Source organism: Fusarium venenatum (genome assembly GCF_020744135.1).
Source record: "Fusarium venenatum strain MPI-CAGE-CH-0201 chromosome Unknown EDB82scaffold_2, whole genome shotgun sequence".
In the NCBI taxonomy this organism is placed as follows: domain Eukaryota; kingdom Fungi; phylum Ascomycota; class Sordariomycetes; order Hypocreales; family Nectriaceae; genus Fusarium; species Fusarium venenatum.
In genome coordinates, this window is record NW_027072130.1 from 4,700,387 (window position 1) to 4,717,509 (window position 17,123).

The 17,123-nt window shown below is 48.2% G+C and overlaps 7 protein-coding genes across 7 annotated transcripts; 4 read left to right on the forward strand and 3 right to left on the reverse strand.

Annotated features, from left to right (window-relative positions):
* Nucleotides 1-512: 512 nt before the first annotated feature.
* EDB82DRAFT_168110 (uncharacterized protein) lies at nucleotides 513-1,799 on the forward strand. Its single transcript, XM_025734640.2, has one exon. The coding sequence runs from the start codon at nucleotides 717-719 to the stop codon at nucleotides 1,728-1,730; it is 1,014 nt and encodes a 337-aa protein (XP_025585426.1). The 5' UTR covers nucleotides 513-716; the 3' UTR covers nucleotides 1,731-1,799.
* A 404-nt stretch (nucleotides 1,800-2,203) lies between these two features.
* EDB82DRAFT_168124 (fungal-specific transcription factor domain-containing protein) lies at nucleotides 2,204-4,837 on the forward strand. Its single transcript, XM_025734641.2, has 3 exons — nucleotides 2,204-2,749; nucleotides 2,812-3,749; nucleotides 3,800-4,837. The coding sequence occupies exons 1-3, from the start codon at nucleotides 2,500-2,502 to the stop codon at nucleotides 4,811-4,813; spliced, it is 2,202 nt and encodes a 733-aa protein (XP_025585427.1). The 5' UTR covers nucleotides 2,204-2,499; the 3' UTR covers nucleotides 4,814-4,837.
* A 374-nt stretch (nucleotides 4,838-5,211) lies between these two features.
* Nucleotides 5,212-7,109, reverse strand: EDB82DRAFT_524253 (uncharacterized protein; the record flags this gene model as incomplete). The annotated part of the gene is made up of 6 exons (XM_025734642.2): nucleotides 5,212-5,418; nucleotides 5,876-6,115; nucleotides 6,170-6,405; nucleotides 6,458-6,486; nucleotides 6,543-6,701; nucleotides 6,766-7,109. The coding sequence occupies 6 exons, from the start codon at nucleotides 7,107-7,109 to the stop codon at nucleotides 5,212-5,214; spliced, it is 1,215 nt and encodes a 404-aa protein (XP_025585428.2).
* A 1,498-nt stretch (nucleotides 7,110-8,607) lies between these two features.
* Nucleotides 8,608-12,103, reverse strand: EDB82DRAFT_545408 (uncharacterized protein; the record flags this gene model as incomplete). The annotated part of the gene is made up of 3 exons (XM_025734645.2): nucleotides 8,608-9,456; nucleotides 9,999-11,487; nucleotides 11,547-12,103. The coding sequence occupies 3 exons, from the start codon at nucleotides 12,101-12,103 to the stop codon at nucleotides 8,608-8,610; spliced, it is 2,895 nt and encodes a 964-aa protein (XP_025585430.2).
* A 2,341-nt stretch (nucleotides 12,104-14,444) lies between these two features.
* EDB82DRAFT_574773 (tannase and feruloyl esterase-domain-containing protein) lies at nucleotides 14,445-15,277 on the forward strand (the record flags this gene model as incomplete). The annotated part of the gene is made up of 2 exons (XM_025734647.2): nucleotides 14,445-15,170; nucleotides 15,226-15,277. The coding sequence occupies one exon, from the start codon at nucleotides 14,445-14,447 to the stop codon at nucleotides 15,120-15,122; it is 678 nt and encodes a 225-aa protein (XP_025585432.1). The 3' UTR covers nucleotides 15,123-15,170; nucleotides 15,226-15,277.
* Nucleotides 15,278-15,597: 320 nt separating this feature from the next.
* Nucleotides 15,598-16,122, forward strand: EDB82DRAFT_498638 (Tannase/feruloyl esterase). Its single transcript, XM_025734648.2, has one exon. The coding sequence runs from the start codon at nucleotides 15,633-15,635 to the stop codon at nucleotides 16,041-16,043; it is 411 nt and encodes a 136-aa protein (XP_025585433.2). The 5' UTR covers nucleotides 15,598-15,632; the 3' UTR covers nucleotides 16,044-16,122.
* Nucleotides 16,123-16,264: 142 nt separating this feature from the next.
* Nucleotides 16,265-17,086, reverse strand: EDB82DRAFT_524258 (uncharacterized protein; the record flags this gene model as incomplete). The annotated part of the gene is made up of 2 exons (XM_025734649.1): nucleotides 16,265-16,392; nucleotides 16,447-17,086. 2 exons carry the CDS (start codon nucleotides 17,084-17,086, stop codon nucleotides 16,265-16,267), a joined length of 768 nt encoding a protein of 255 aa, XP_025585434.1.
* Between the last annotated feature and the right edge of the window lie 37 nt (nucleotides 17,087-17,123).

Sequence of the window (17,123 nt, forward strand, 5' to 3'; positions counted from 1 at the left end):
AACATCACGATTGCTTATTAATTGTCCAGGCGACAACACATTACATTATTCGCTTCCAAGTGTATTCACTTGTGATCATTACGACACCCCCATATTCTCTTGACAAGATAGTATAGGGTAGGTGGCCTAGTGACTGAGCCCATTCCGATAAGCTCGGGGTCTCTTTCCCCTTCCTCTTATCGGCGTAACTCTACTCACGCGCTAATGATCAACAATTCTGTGGAGCTTCTCGACTCATCCTTATCTCACCACCAGCGACGATAGGCGACGCGACTCTCCGTCTGGGGAAGGGCCGTAGCTTCATCTAGTGCCGATGCTTCGGGATCACTATCTTTGTTCATTGATTACCATGTTTGATCAGCGTATCCGGGGTTGAATCGTCATGTATACTGGTCAGCTGATTTCATGTTGGCGGCTTAACACGGCTCCCACTGATAGGGTGTTACTATACTCTTTAGGATTCTGGCCCGTACTTGGTTCGTTTCCAATGGAATGATCGGTTGAATCATAATAGTAACCAAAATGGAAACACTTGAGGATGGGGAAATAAGTAATAGTTTCCGAACAGATTGGATATATAAGTTGTCTTGAGGACGGCATCATCTCAAGTATCAATCACTCCATCATCACAAACAATAACAACTACTATTCAATCTTACTTGACTACAGTTTTTTCTGGTCTATTCAAACTTACTCCTACCCATCACATAGCAATCATGGCCGCCCTCAATGCAGACACCCTCGACATGTCCCTGTTCTTCGGAACACCGGATCAGAAGAAGGACTTCTGCGATTCTCTTCTCCGCCTCCTCAAGAAGCGTGGCGGTGTCAAGCTCGTCAACCACAGCATTCCTTCTGAGGACATCCACGAGCTCTTCGCCCAAACAAAGCGCTTCTTCGAGCTCCCCCTTGAGACGAAGATGATCGCCAAGCACCCTCCCCAGGCCAACCCCAACCGCGGCTACTCTTTTGTCGGCCAGGAGAACGTCGCCAACATCAGCGGCTACGAGAAGGGTCTGGGACCCCAGACCACCCGCGATATCAAGGAGACCGTCGACTTTGGCTCCGCGACAGATGAGCTGGTCGACAACCTCTGGGTTCCCGAGGAGAAACTCCCAGGATTCCGCAAGTTTATGGAAGATTTCTATGAGAAGGCTTTCAAGACTGAGATGCAGCTTATCGAGGCTCTTGCTATCGCTCTTGGTGTTTCCCCAGACCATCTCAAGTCTCTCCACAACCGCGCCGAGAACGAGTTTCGCATCCTCCATTACCCAGCTGTCCCCGCCTCAGAATTGGCCGATGGAAGCGCCACACGTATCGCCGAGCACACCGACTTTGGCACCATTACCATGCTCTTCCAGGACTCAGTTGGTGGCCTACAAGTTGAGGACCAAGAGAACTTGGGCCACTTCAACAACGTCGAGTCAGCTGCCCCTACAGACATCATCCTCAACATTGGCGACTCTCTGCAGCGCCTGACCAACGACACATTCAAGGCTGCATGTCACCGTGTGACATACCCTCCTTCCATCAAAGCTGGCGATGGCGAGCAGGTTATTCCCGAGCGATACTCCATCGCTTACTTTGCCAAGCCAAACCGCAGTGCTTCTCTGTTCCCCCTCAAGGAGTTCATTGAGGAGGGTATGCCTTGCAAGTATGAGGATGTTACTGCTTGGGAGTGGAACAACCGACGAATCGAGAAGTTGTTTTCCCCTGAGGCAAAGGCTTAAGGTATACTAGATCAAATTGTGAAAAGGATGTAAATAGTTAAGCATAGCGCAGTTTTCAATGATTTCAATTACTTTTAACAATATTCCTTTGTGTTTGGTGATGTCACAATTCTTGTTTGATGGCTCAACAAATCTAGCATTCTTGTGTCTTATAATATAAACCATCACGACTTGTATTTTACTGTTTGCCCCGAACCTAGACATGAGTTGTCATTGTTTCCGTAGCATATTCCACTTTGAACAAACTTGCCAAAACTTATGTATCGGAAGCCATCTTTACCAAGCTACGCTTTGAGATTTGGAGTTATGACCAGATTGTTAACTCTACTAGTGACAAGTTCAACATCAAGATACCCACACTAAAGACCCCGGATTGACGCCCTTTTCCATGTCATGTCAAAATTTCCCCACAGAACGAAGTGACTAGCATATCTATCTGCTGGCTATCATGCATCTCGACTCCATCGCTAAGGAACGAAACATGGAGAGAACCCGCCCTAGAACCTCCTAGTCCCAGTCCACTAGCCTAGAACAAGCCTCTATGTGCTTTAATCTACCTCTGATTGGCCAATGACTCGGCAGCCCCGACAGATAAGTGCTTCGAAAGAGGAAGGAAATCCCGATTTCTTTCCTGTTTTCACCACCCGTTAAAGCAAACTACTCCCAGGCCCTCTTGCGAGGCCTTCCTCATTCGTTTTATTACTTACACAGACTTCTCTCTTCAGGAGTTCTTGTTGGAGTTTGCATACCGGATTCGGATCAAATCGTCATGGGTACTTCTTCTCGATCGAGACGCACACACTCTTTCGGCGGGTGTAAGACGTGCCGGAAACGACATCTCAAGTGCGACCAGTCCTTGCCAAAGTGCAATCGATGTACTCAGGCTGGATTGACATGCGAGGGTTTCACGCCTGCTTTGCGATGGTTAATTTCTACAGGAAAAGAGGTTTATGATAGACAGCCGACGCAGGCGGCCGAGGCTGGCGCAGAGCAGTACTCGAGACGGCATTTGTTCACTGGTAAGTTCGACTCTTATATCATATGCATGGGTCTGGACAGTGGAGCTGACTATACTTGGCAGAGGCTGACAGGGAGCTGATGAGCAATGCTCTCCTTAAAAATGTTCCTTATACAGTCACGGCTGCTCTGAACCAAATCGATGAAGAGTCAAAAGGTCTTGATGTACATGATGATGCAGCGAGTATCTGCGAAGTCGGGCCCTTTCAGGTCCTCAAGTTTGAGTCTTGTCAGTCTACCACGACTGCCATCTCAGATCATGTATCCTTTAATGACATGGAGCTTGATACGTTGAGTGAACCTCAAACACAAGACTTTTCAGAGCCAGTTGACAACGATACCGATCGGATGGTCGATGAGACCGTCGTCCCAAATGACTTCTCAACGACGTCGCTGGACTTTCTACACTGGGGTGACTTGTTCACCTGGGATGTCAGTGTTCTTGATAATCCACCCCAACTATCTTACGAAAACTTCGACACACTACCTATGAATCTCAACTGGCCCGAGGAATCATTTTCTGAATCTTTGGATACTATGATACCGTTTGAGCCTGTCGCTGAAGATGTTGCCTGCCCACAACTGGATCTCATGACTGATGCACCACTACTACTGAAGCACTTCAACGACGATGTCATCAGCCAGATGGGATCTCTACCAATTAATGAGAAATCTGCATGGAGAACCCTCCATTATCCATCTGCTATTATGACACTGAGCGAGTTGACCATGTTGGAGGTAAACAAAGACCAGATCAAGCGTGCCAATCTGGCGACGTTTTATGCTCTGATAGCAGTGTCCTCATTTCATCTGTCACTCAACCCCATCACCTTTCCTACTCTCACGAGACCTGGCGACCATTGGGAGTCTTTGTCGAGTAGGACATACGAAGCAGCCAAGCAACACCTCAGAGTCAGCCTCGAGAAGGAATCACAGCCAGGGCCAAACAAGGCAAAGTACAAGGAGCAATTGATGGGCATAAGCGCTGTGTTGGCAACAGCAGTAAGTAAAACATTGGTCCAGTACGCGATTGTCACAACTGACATGTTCAGCTTCTCTCGGGTAATGAAACAGACACCCGGTGGTGTCTCACAGAAATGGAACGCCTCATCAGCTGGCGCGGTCTCTCAAAACCCAGGATCTCTCGTCGCGCCCGCCTGCTACATAACATCTACGCTTGGATGCGCATCGTCTCTGAGAGTCTGAACGTCTTTCATGACGAGAATCACGCTATCGAAACCCCCTTTACTCGTTCAAACGCCAACGCCAGCAAGCCAGCTGCTGTTCCCGTCCAGTCAATCAATCCGGACATGACACTGGACAACTTCCTCCACCTTGAACCACGAAAGTTACACGGCCAAAAGACAAAACGTGACATCAAAGACATTCACCTCGCGGATGCATCGCAGGATCATGAGAACATGTACATGCAGATCTACGGGGTGCCCGAGACGTGGCTTAGTCTTGTGTCGCAGATAACAAGACTAGCTAATGTCATGGACCGACTCTCCGCAAAGCAAAAGCCAGACGCAGAAGCGCTCATGGCTCTCCAGCCGCGGGCATCATACCTTGAGAATGCAGTTTGTCTGTTCCGCTCGCGACATAGCGAAGGGTCTCCTTCTGTGAGCGCAAGCCCCAACTCTGCTCCGGGCGGCACACCGCACATGCATATGGTGCGCGCCTTGGCCTCAGCGTTGGTCATCTTCTTCTACCGCCGAATTCGCAAGGTGAACCCGCTGGTTCTTCAAGATAGCGTCCATGATGTTGTTGATTCACTGCACGCATTCGACGAAGCGCTCGAGAGGAACAACCTTCTCGGCCCAGGAACGGCATGGCCTGCATTTATTGCGGGGGCGGAAGCGAGAGGTCGGCAAAGGATCGATATCGCGGAGTGGTTGGACAAGGGATTTTCGAGGAGCGGGTTTGAGAGTTACAAGTCGTCGAAGGAGGTGCTCGCTGAGGTTTGGAAGAGGCGAGACGAGGCTGGCGGAGGGATGCCAAGTGGGGATGTCTGCACATGGATGGAAGTTTGTAGGGATTTGCGTCGCTGGCCGTTGGTTTCATGATAGAAGAGTTATGATGATAATGAATGACGAAGTTATGCGAGTATGTTGTCAATGTCTTTGTGCTTTGGTTGTACGTGTAGTTGGTTGACTGTGGCCATGGTCGGATGCTGACAGTTGCATGCTTCTGGGCTCTGGCGTGCTCGATTTGGCGCGACAGAATGTCTTTTGTAGCCTCAAGTAAGCAATACAGACACTTCTTCTTTTGGTGGTTGAATTGTTACTCGCAACAGCCGACGATAGCGAGTGCGACAGCAGGATTCGCAGTACAAGTCTAGACAGTGCCATTCTGTTAACCCATGTCGCAGGTATTCTAGGGCATCAGAAATGACCCACGGGAGTTCCATCAGACAGTGACCATGTTGACTCGATGAAGGCTTGCGACAAACTCGTTCCCGACTCTAGAGGGAGGCAAATCGCGTATGAGCGGTAGGGGATACTGAGCGGTTCGACGGTGACAACGTTGGAGCGTGTGATTGTTTGTCGCGGTCTTGTATGGAAGGGATGTGCTGAACTCTGTCGGATCGGATGACGTTCGCTTCGGGAATTGGGAAGCGGAGAAAGGAAGGAGGCGCGTCATCGTTGGAGTCGCGGTTGGAAAATATAGGCTATGAACTGTGTGTTGACAATAGTTAGCTGTCGCCAGTAAATGATCAAGTTGCGTAGGTTAGTTTTGGGAAATCTGATGTTGCAAAGACAAGAGAAGTTAATGCGACGAGAGGCCTGTAAGCCCGCCTGAAAGCCCGCCTAGATGGCCCGCCGAAAACATCCATTCAGTGGCAGTCCTGGAGAGCCGAACCCGCTGAGCTGGAAATAAACATCGCAACTATACCAACTACAAAACATTGCGTCCAACTTGTGATCCTATTCAACTCGTTATTTTTGACCCCGCGAAAGAAATGATAGACAAAGATCACGGTGTCATTTTGCACCGAGTCAATATATCGCGAAAGCCTTAATTAGGCTGCTTGCTTCACGAGTAAATGCACTCATAAGAACTTGATAAATTGGGTATCATTATTCGGGTATTTAAATATATACAACGTATTATTCCTGCGTTCATACGTTTTCGCAGTATTTAATAGAACATTTCGATGTGCCAGGTGATATCGTTGGTGGTGTTGGCATCGGTGCGCCTGATGAAGACGGTAGGCTTTGTAGGTCATAAAAGTCGCTCGGGTTCGTAGCATTGGACGGTGATCTCTCAGGTCGGTCGTCGTGTTGTCGTTGCAAGTCTTTGACAAGGGCGTAAAAGAAGGGTGTATTGGCGACTATGCATGCGCAAAGGATCTCGATCGATGCCCACTGGAACAATGTGTCAGAACAAAATCACCAGCCACGTATACAGAATCAACATACCATTGATCGGGACCTTTGCGAAACGGATTGGTTGAGTATTAGAGGAAGGCGAAGGATGGTGATGGCGACTAGCACAGCGCCCACGCTGAACAAGAAGCCGAGTTGTAGTTTCTCTTTGAGATCGAGTCGAAGATGTCGCAGCATCGGAAAAGGGAGGATGATGAGGGCGACATTGAGAATGATATTGCAAACTGCCATTAGTATCAAGTTGCCTACGGCGCGGTTGCATGCAACTTCTGTGACGTTAATGTTAGCAATTGTTTGTTAGTGGCGAATTTGCAATCTTACTGCTAGCATCATAATTGAGCGCCCACATTCTAGAATAAAGTCTATCAGCGAGAGTCAATTGTTGTTGATAGACAAGAAAACGTACAGAGATAGTGGGCGGCATTCTGCCAGGATTGTTATAAAGACTGCGACAAATGTGGCCATGATGAACCACCAAAGCGCATCTGTAACAAACTTGCCCCAACGAAAGACATCGATGAAGCGGGAATAAAAGGCCAGCAGTCCAAGTTTCAAGCACCATAAACTGTAGACCCAAAGTCAGCATTCATCTACAACCCAAATCACTCAATTGATGAAGTTGAACGCACAATAATGCATAAAAGATTCGTGCAGGGATGAGTAACTTGTGAGAAAGCTCCCTCTCGCTATTCAAATCTTGCACACCAACATCCCAGCCATCTGCCTCAGCTTGCGTCGCTGGATCATACGTGTGGTCCGGGTTAAGGTAGAACGAAAACAGAATACACAAGGCGCGACCGATCAGAGGTAGAATGGCTATGGTCATATAAAAGTCGTCGATGCGCCAGCGACGATGGCATGTTGCGTGGATGTGACATCGAAACACCAGTCGGTAGATGCAGCGGGCGACGATGAGGGCTGCACATACGCTAGTCGACGAAATTGTCAGGGCTGCGTCCGGGGGCGATTCCATTCCTGCTCATGACGTTGTTGTCTCTGCTGTTGTTGCTTGAATAGGAACCATTGTATGTTGGAAAAGAGAGAAAAGGAAAGGAAAGTTACGGTTGTGGAGAGACCCGACAAAATGGAGACAAGATGGGATGAGATGGGGCAAATGCAGACGCGGGGGCATGGAGACAAGACAAGACCCAGACCCGAAAAGAATTGAAGGGAACGGATCCGGGGTAGTTAGTGCAGATTCCCTTCTGAATGGTCAGAGAAGAGGTTTGGATCTAGCGTAAGCGGGCTCGATTTACTTTAGCCGGATCCCATCGCTTGTCGCCATCGTTGAAGCGGTCGGTTCAACGGTTTTGGGCTGAAATTTACTAGAGTCTTAAAGTCTTTTCGGAACCAAAAAAGTTGGCCGACGACTCGCCTTGATGATTCGGTTCTGGCGGCAAATGCCTTGCAGATCCCTGCTCTCCCACCAAAATTACCGGTAGATGCAGGTGTCTTGTCTCGGATGGAGTAGAGCGAGGCTAACTGACAGGGTATGTATGACTTTGGGAAATTTACAGTTTAATTAGTTTCTCCGTTATTTGAAACTGGGAGGATTCTCCAATTACTAATCTACTTTATCTTGCTTTTCTTCAATTCTCCTGGTCGACAACGACAGAGAACAGATCTGAATGCATGCAAGGACCAGCTAATGGTCAAAGGCTCGAGTCAAGATCATCACTCGTGATGCGATAAACGAAGGCCTGGACACATCAATTAGGCTAGATCATAATGCACAGACTTTAAACATGTTTTGCAGAAGCCACCTACGTCGCGTCGTTATCCATCGTGCTCTTCTCCATTAATCCGAACCTCTTTACCGTCACCAGACGGAGAACTTCAAGGTGGCCAATGACCTCAATTGGATTGCTCAATCAACCAGAGTCGCATTAATCGGTGCATCCTACTGACAGCCAAAACTCAATGACCCTTAACTTGGACCTCAGGTGGTTACCCTGGACTCACAAGTCAGTGAGTCACGCGAGGTAGGTAGATGGGCTTAACTTTGCGCAAACGAAGGAAACATGAACTTGATTTGAAAGAAGGCTTCTTCGTTGGAAACGAGGTCGTGATTCACGTCATTATATTCACGTTAAACAAGATTAAATGATGTCAATGTTCGATTTTACACAGGTTTAAAAGTTGCAATTACTGAATGGTGCACGGAACCGAATCCCCACACGGTGGCTGTCCTCAAAGCTACTTGAGCACTAACAGATTTGGTGCTTATGAAGTGTTATCAAAGATAAACCACAAGTAACGGACTTGATTTTGAACCAATTCAAATTCGTGAATCGTGAAAAACTTGAACCATCCTCATGTCAGACTGTTAACCAAGTCAAAAACAAATCAATTCTAATTAAACTGTGGACATCCCATATAGATAACGGTGTAGGTATAAGAAGATGGGCATGGTGACATACATACAAACGACTCCTTCATGCCCTCTCAACCCAGTCAGTGGCGTTAGCCATCTACATCTTCCCACTCAGTTGAATATCAACAGGCCGCAAATCCATATCCTCGAGTTCGTCAGCCATCGCGTTCCCATTGCCCAGATAAAACAAGAATGAGCCGCTGATGTACGGTCTCACAAAAAATTGAGCCCATTCGTCACCGGTGGGAGTGCATAAGGCTATGGGCAAAGATGGAGGGTTGGAACACGTCTTCCCTGGGATCACGCACTTGAGCTGGTTGCTAGTGGGATTCTCGCAGGTAAGGGGGTCTTGTCTGCCAGACAGTACAGAAGTGCACGTTTTGACTTGGGCGGCCAAACCATCGTCGTCGTAGTAAACACAGACATCTTTGGAGTCATACTGGATACGGCCTGTATCCTCGTAGAAGCTGAATATGACTTCTTCGAAAGTATTCGGGAGTTCACCAAACGCTAACCAACCACTTGGGTTGCCCTCTGACTTGAGTGCCAAGCCATCAGCAACGCTGCCATAAGCACGCAGTTTGAAGGTAGTGGGGACTGCGTAGGCCACAGTGGTAGTGGTTGTCAAGTCATCGGCAGCGGTCGTAGTAGCCTCCTCAATGACGGTAGAAGTTACGACATCGGTCGTAGGAACAGTAAAAGAAGTCTCCAGTGTCTCAGTGGACTGGCCCTCAGTGGAAGCAGACACAACGAGGGTTGTCGAGTATGAAGCTTCGATGGAAGAGACCACACGGCATGGTCCGGCGATGACAGTTCGAGAAGAAAGCACAGCCAAAACTCCGGCCAACACGGTACGAGAAACCATTGTGAAACGAGTGACAAAGGTCGGAAGAAAATGGAGATGAGGAGATGTAAAGATCAAACAGAACAAACAATACAGATTCCTCTTATTGTTATTGTTGTTGTGTCAAATAATCAAACGCTATCCTAATAAACTATCGTTGCTATTCCAAACTATTGATGTTGGTGGCAGATCGATCTTGTCGGTTTGGCCAATGAGGGCTGAGGTTTGGTCCCAAAAGTGGATGAGTTCAGATCGAGACTCACTCAAGAGGCTCAACAGGGCCTAGACCAAGTACCTGAATAGCGGACAGTGACATACATATCTTTGACAGGGGAAATGAGAAACGATCTACAGGCAGGGGGCTTCGATCGATCCTGGTGGCATTCACATTGCATTGTATAGAGTCTTGAAGCTAGGGAGTCATGGTTAGAATATCGATCATGAACATATCGACAAAAAATAGATAGGATTTTGGTGGAAACGCTACGTGTCTATCACAAACAAAACACCATCACCTCTCCTTGCTACTCAATAAACCATGCTCAGGAGAAACTCTTCCTCCTTCACTACCAAGAGTATGCATCCACCTCAAGTTCAAAAACAGTCTGAGAGTTCCGTGCTATACCTGCCACGACCGCTCGCACCTCATCACAAAGCGATCCTGGTCCTGACACCACGATTCCGACTCTTTCCCATCCTCGAGAAGCCTCCTCATCAATCAATGCGGTCACGTTAAACCGTGAGCCTATTCTCACATCCACCTGTGCCGTGCTGATGGCATCCATAGCTGGTTCCAGTTCGTTGACGAGACAGCGCGCTTCATCCTTGACTGACCATGCTAGCTTGACGTTCCAGTGGCTGTGAGCTAGAGCGAAAACACTTGTGATGCCAACTCCGCCCGCGATCAGGAGAAGTCTATCGCAACGAAGGATCTGAGTAGTGTCGTTACCCGGGTAAGGACCTTCAAGGAAGGTAAAAAGCCTGTCGTGACTTCGTAGGTGCCTTGTGATACCGGCTGACTTTTTGACGAAGAGAGTCACTCCAGCCGAGTTCTCTGCGGAAGGTAAAATGCTTCTGGATCCAATTTGTGCCACCGACTTCTCCATGTCTTCGAGACCAGAAGATCCGCCTGGTGAGATCGGAGAGGTAGGGGAGGAAGCCGATCCGTGACTTCGAAGGGCAACTGTAGGAATGACTGAGAAAGGATGGTTCTCCCAGGGTCGAAATGGAGCGAGAGTTGGGAAATAGACAAAGACGTGCTTGCCGGGATCCAATCCCCAGCGGACATTAGGGATATCGATACGGACGTAACCAGATCCGATATCTTTGACCTTGGATCTTAGAATACCCAGTCTGACAACACGAATGATTCGGACAAAACGCTCAAAGAACCAGATGGCGCATGCCATGTATAGCCAAATTTCCTGACCATATGAGTGGTTTGGAAAGTCAAGGCCGATAGCTTCATAACGCTTGATGAGATGGTACCAGCATCCGACGACGATAAAAACGGCCAAGATGACGTGCATCAATAAGAAGAGCTCATAGTTGGCTTTTCGGAAGTATAGACCGCTTCCAAAAGTAGTGATAACCGAGAGGATAACGGTAGTAGAACCCCATCGTCTCCAATCAGCAGAACCCAGAGTCTTGGAACCAGCCAAAGCAAATATGGCATGAAGAACAGCAAGAAGCGTAAAAATTCTTCCGACCCAGCGGTGAAGTAGGATAAAAGTTGAACGTGACCAGTTGGATAGTGAGAGGAGGATGTTGTTTCTCGAGGGGAAGAGAACAATCACTGGGAGGAGGGCATATGCGAACGATCCAGTACGGTACACGAGGTAAGCCAACTGCTCGCGTCTAGTGCTGTCGAAACGGGCATTAGGCTGACGGACGTCGTAGTCGATGGCGGTGAAGACGACAGTGAGAGAGACAAAGATGATGATAAAGAGTGCTTGGCCGATGTTGGGAACGTTGCCGAGCTTGAAAGGTAGAGGCCGGACAGAGTAGGTGCCAATCGTGCTGGGGTAGAGCATGTATGGCTTGAGTTTGTCGTATATTGTTGGGATGTAAGGCATGTAGCCTAGCCATGTAATGACGATTGGTAGACCGAGTGCAAGGACGACAAGGGTGATGCTATTTGAGGGTTTGAGTCAGTCCTGCCAGATTTGAAGGCTAGTAAGAACAAAGCGTACCTATATCTTGACTCGATAATCATTTCATTCCTGTATCCTCCAAGCTGATTCCACTGCTTTAGATAAGCCGTAGGCTCAACTATTGATGTCTCATTGAGAGAAAAGTCTGTAGGCTTGAGCTGATATTTGGCCGGGTTCTCTTGAACCTCAGCAAGGGCCTCGCTATAAGTCCACTTTGCAGGGACATGCTTAGTGCCAGTGACTGACTCCTCCCAAAAGCCTTCAAGCTTGGACATCTTCTCCTCAGAACACTTGGCGCTGAAGCATGATGCCACGGATGTCAGGAATGCTTCATTGTTGGCTTTGCAACTCGGTGGAGTGAAGACTGGTGAATGTGTGGCCCGTTTGTGCACGCCAGGGCTGACAATGGAGCATGGAAGCTTCAGAAGAGCAAAGGATCGAACACATGACTCGGCGCAGAGAGGATCATATAAGTTCAGTCCGTAACCTGGGAGACTTGTGGCTGAGGCTGAGCTGGTAAACAGAGCCAGGAGTGCCCAAAGGGTGAAGCTGTGTAGTAAAGCCATGCTGGTACTTGCCCCTCGGCGGTGTGACATACTGGGGGATCTCTTGGAGTCGTTTAAATGATATCGACTCAAGTGCCAATTGCTATCCCTGAGCAATAAAATGAAAGTGATATGCATGGACCTGACGTCGGAAGGATCGAGGGATATCAACTATTTTATACATCAATATGGTATCTCCTCCTCCCCGGACCTCATAAGGCTACCCGTCAAAGTTCAACACTTCATCCGGTGATCGTGATCTTGATAAACTCTATTACCCCGGTTTAACAGGCTAACGCTACCGCTTGATTGCCAGAGAGCCTGCCCAGACTATGGCCCAACCAGCCGCATTGGGCATCCGAGGCGTCCAAACTGGGAAGCCGTCACGATTCTTTTCCCTTCTGATCGTGTCGATTCTGGACGCTTATCTCGGCCCACCCCGAAAGCTGTTTCAGAGTATTAGCAAAACTTCCAGAACCGCATATTCGGCCAGTTTGGTCCGTCGGGCCCGCCTGGTTTAAGGTTTCTCTTGGCACATGCCCAGGAATCTATCTACAAGAACGTGGCCGAAGAGGGTTGCACTGCAGTTGCCGACCAACAAGAGAGACCCATGGGAGAGGAAACAAGGTAACGTCACTAATCAGTCACGGTTGTATCATATTCATGAGGGTGCTCTAGAATATAGGATGGCATCCAATATCGATATTGTTGTAAGACATGCTGTAGCATTGGCCATTCTAGACTTGCTTACATCGCACGATGAAGCCCATCGAGCTCATAAACAAGATATATCAAACCGATCAGAAGGTGAGATGCGGGCCGGAGCGAGACTAGAGAAGAGCCGCCGTGGCGGTCCTTGGCTGTTATGATTGCTCCGAGATCCTGAACGGTCTGGAAGGACGGAAGAACAAGCCGGCGATTGTAATTTTCAAGGCATCAGTTGACCAAGATCTCGTTTCGACCTTATCATCAGAACCCATTACATTGTTTCTCTATGCAATATTGTTGTCTTAGAACCGGAAATGTTGTGATTGTTGTTTCGGACCCAGGATGTCGTATTGTTTTCGCTAATCTAGAAATATCGGAGGCGGACATTCCGTGACAGCCCAGGTTCTTCAATGTCAGGGGCCTCGCTTAATGGTTCGGAAGAGGATATTCCGACTGTCTATCAATTTGTTCGAGGGACGTCATTGGCGAAGAACGGAAGGCGACATTCCGAATGTCTCTTACTACAACCCATTGATCAAGTATATGAATTATGGCTCGCATGAATTAAGTTTCTTGCGTATGATTAGCGGTCTGGGTTGTCACGTGGGCTGTTCTCCCGCTTAAAAAGGAAGCCCTTTCTTCGGTGGGATAATGCGCGTAATCTCTGTTCCTTGGAAGAGACAGGGTTTTTGACTATGGCTTATTCGTTCTCCGATGTGCTCTGAAAGCCTCCGAACGCGGGATGGGCCCGACGAGATGACTTGATGCCCTTTTCATAGTGGCTTGCGTTGAACTTCTACAATGTCGTAAGGTCAATCGCAACACCATCGTCACATGGCCTAATGGGACCTTTTGTTCTCTCATTTCGGTTACAAGTGGGATGAAAGTCAAAAGAGGGCCTGAGGGAACGTGGGAGGCCGTCTGGTACATACGTGAACACGTCCAAGCATCCATTCTCGAATGCTTGCAGCCATAGAGGCTCTTCTATAGCGCTTTTCCACGTTGAGCTGGGTGAGTAAGATTTGACTAAGGAATAGGCATCTCTTTGATGGCTCGTAAGAAACACTCGTTCTGTATTCAAGCATTGCATTGCAATTTATTAGAGAGCTAGTTAAAATGTGGGAAGCACTCAGAGCCCCTTTCATTTTTGATACACCAAGGTAAAGGAGAAACCAGCTTATGGGTAAACGCTCAAAGACGCCTAGAATCCGATATATCAGGTTACACAGATCTCGGATTGTTTACATGACATTGTGAAACAAAGAATAGGAACCAATCATTTGTCATGTCGGCGATCTGTCCCTGAGCAAGATTAGAATTGATTGCCAATCTGCCGCCTGAACATAGCAAACATTGATCGCGCATCCGATAGATTAGCAGTGATGGCTAGAATTGAGCAAGTTACTGAAACTGTGTTGTCTCATGAAACGGGAGCAAAATACGACCAAGAGGCTATAGGGAATTGATAAATACAGATGATGACAATCGTCTGTCACGTCTATTAAATGCATCAGCTGTCAAATTATTGTTTTATCCCAATACAAATACTTCCTCTCACACTTTTCAGCTGTGGTGAAATATCTGTGGAGTGATTCACTGTCCCAAAGAACAAAACACTGCATAAAAGTCCTATCGCATGCGACCATACGCATATCGATAATCTGGCTCCTTCACATTCGTCACCATGGGTTTCTGGTCACGCTTCAAGCTCGCCACAGTAATTGTAGCCCAAGTGGTTGCAGCAGTATACTGCAGCAAACCCAAATGTGCATCTCTGGCACAGTCGACCTGCCTCGTCGAGCATAACGCAACCATTCTCAGCACCACCTACCATGCCGTCGGTGCACTCAATATCCCTGGGAAATACAACAAAATCCCATTCTGTGAAGTTTGCGCCTCAGTGCAATATGGCAATAACAACTCTCTGGTCTTTGAACTTTGGCTTCCCGAGGCAAATCACTATGCATCACGCTTCATGGTCATCGGCAACGGCGGCCAAGGCGGCGAAATCAGCCAGGCAGACATGATGGTGGAACTTTACAATGATCTCGGATTCGCTGTAGCTGGTGGTGATGCCGGTCATTTAGCCTCTGATAATATGGCTGGAGATATGCCGGGGATGGGCGCTCCGGGTATTTACCAGCCATTCCTGTATGACGAGTCACAAGTCAAAGCCTGGATGCACGATGCGATCAGTTTGTTCACGCCGGCGTCAAAGCAGCTGATTGAGGCATTCCATGGAAAAGAAGCAGACTTTTCCTACTTCCGAGGTTGTTCGGCCGGTGGAACACAAGGGTTCTCGCTCGCTGAACTGAGACCCGGGCTGTTCGATGGTATCATAGCCGCATGTCCTGCGAACTGATTCACGCACATGCTGTTGAGCTTTCTATGGAATGCGCAACACACAAACGTAAGTTACCCAAGGGAAAGTCTATATTCATTGTTTTTTTATGAACATATTGCAGAAAAATGCGACGACTCTGTCACCAGAACACCTGATGCTTATACAGTCCAGTGTGATGGAGGAATGCGATCTTCTAGACGGCGTAAAATACACTGTGATACAAAACCCACTCGACTGCCATTTCAACATTCCATCTCTATCTTGCTAAGCAGATGGGATGGAAAACACCACTTGTCTGAGGCAAGACCAAGTAGAAGCCGTCCAGGCACTATATAATGGCCCTGTGCACTCTGATGCCCGCACGTCCCTTTTTCCTGGCCTGGCTTTGGGGTCCGAAGCAGGCTGGAGTCTACCAAAGTTCAAGGTGCCCTATCAAATGCCTTCACCGTGCCTATGCTGCAGAACCTCGTGTACAAGAACATGTCCTACAACGCTGATGAGTTCAACTGGGGATCAGACGTGGAATTCATGGATGCGAGAACCGGCCCACTTACCAACGCCATCGAAACAAACCTGACTTTGTTCCGGAATAGAGGTGGGAAAATGATCGTTCACGCTGGCTGGGCAGACCCCAACATCTCCCCACAGTGGCCGATGAAGCACGTCGAGGCTATAACACGCGACACTCTTGGCAAAGAAGTGACCATAGCAGAGAACGTCTTTGTCAAGCTCGTTATGATACCTGGAGGTGGACACTGCGGGTCTATGAACGCAAAATATCCATACGTACCAGCACAATACGACTTTACTTCTGCACTGATTGATTGGGTCGAGAAGGGAACGGAACCTATGGCGGGTATCGAGAGTTGGGGGCCCGAAAATGGAGAAAATAGAACCAGAAGGCTTTTGTACATGGCCGCAGATTGCGAAGTTGAATAAGGGAGGGGACGTCGATGGCTGGGAAAGCTACACTTGCGCATGAAGAAACGTAGGTTGTCTGACTATTACTAGAAATCACTTTATCCTTAGTTCTAGTGAATTCACAGACATCACAGGGGTTCGGTTTCGTAGACAAGGAAGAGACTATCAGAATGTTTCTATATGAAGTGTTGGATAAATATACACAAGTTTTGGAAGCACCGCCTCTGTTTTCCGGCAAGTTAACTAGGACTGCATCCATCAATGGCCCCCATCGCTCTTCCAGAACCACCTTTCAGAGTTTCCTGGATGAAGTCATGCCCGATATCATATCTAATACCTTCCGGATTCTCAATCTCAGCATCTTCATCTGTGGCAAAATTAGTAAGGCACATTGCAGCCGAAAGATTGGATAAGCACTTACACCAGGTCTTGTCAGCTTCTGGATGAGGCCCAACAAGCCCAACCCAACCTTTACCGTATGGTGTGACTGAAGCAGCCACGTCGCCATTAGAAGAATATCTTCCGATGACATGTCCAAGTGTCTTTTCATTTAGACCTTTGATGACAACACCGTCTTGAAAGTACAGCCAACGTTTCTTATCAGTTCTTCCGCAACCAAAGGTCCAATCGACTTGAATGACCGTATCACCCTCATCTTTGACCTGTGCGCGTCGTCTCTCGATCTCTTGATCGGTTTCCACGCCTCTAGGCAGTAAGTCGTATCCGTCATTGGGCCCAGCAAGATACGCGCCTAGACAGAAGCCCATGTAATGGCCCCCATTACCAACAAACTTCTGGATCGTCTTTTGGTAGTTCTTCGTCTGCCGGTACGCCTTTTCCCAATTTGGACCGCCACCATGAGCGTAAATCGTGGCGCCCTGCAGTGTTTCGTCGGTGACGTCGACTTGCTCTTTCGGACCAGCGTAAATGACCTTGAAATGGTAGGGCGAGGATTCTAAAAGGTGACCGATGGCCTCAGGACAGCCTGGGGATGACGCTGGACCGCGATAAACAACGGCTTTAGGTCGTACGGTACACAAAGCTGAGGAGAGTGCAGCCATAGTGGTGGAGAGAAGATAATCAAACCGCATGGTAAAA

Coding starts and splice junctions, on each gene's coding strand:
- EDB82DRAFT_498638 (XM_025734648.2), top strand. CDS start 15,633: ATGGATGCGAGAACCGGCCCACTTACCAACGCCATCGAAACAAACCTG.
- EDB82DRAFT_168110 (XM_025734640.2), top strand. CDS start 717: ATGGCCGCCCTCAATGCAGACACCCTCGACATGTCCCTGTTCTTCGGA.
- EDB82DRAFT_168124 (XM_025734641.2), top strand. CDS start 2,500: ATGGGTACTTCTTCTCGATCGAGACGCACACACTCTTTCGGCGGGTGT. Junction 2,750..2,811: donor GAGACGGCATTTGTTCACTG/GTAAGTTCGACT, acceptor TATACTTGGCAG/AGGCTGACAGGGAGCTGATG. Junction 3,750..3,799: donor GCGCTGTGTTGGCAACAGCA/GTAAGTAAAACA, acceptor TGACATGTTCAG/CTTCTCTCGGGTAATGAAAC.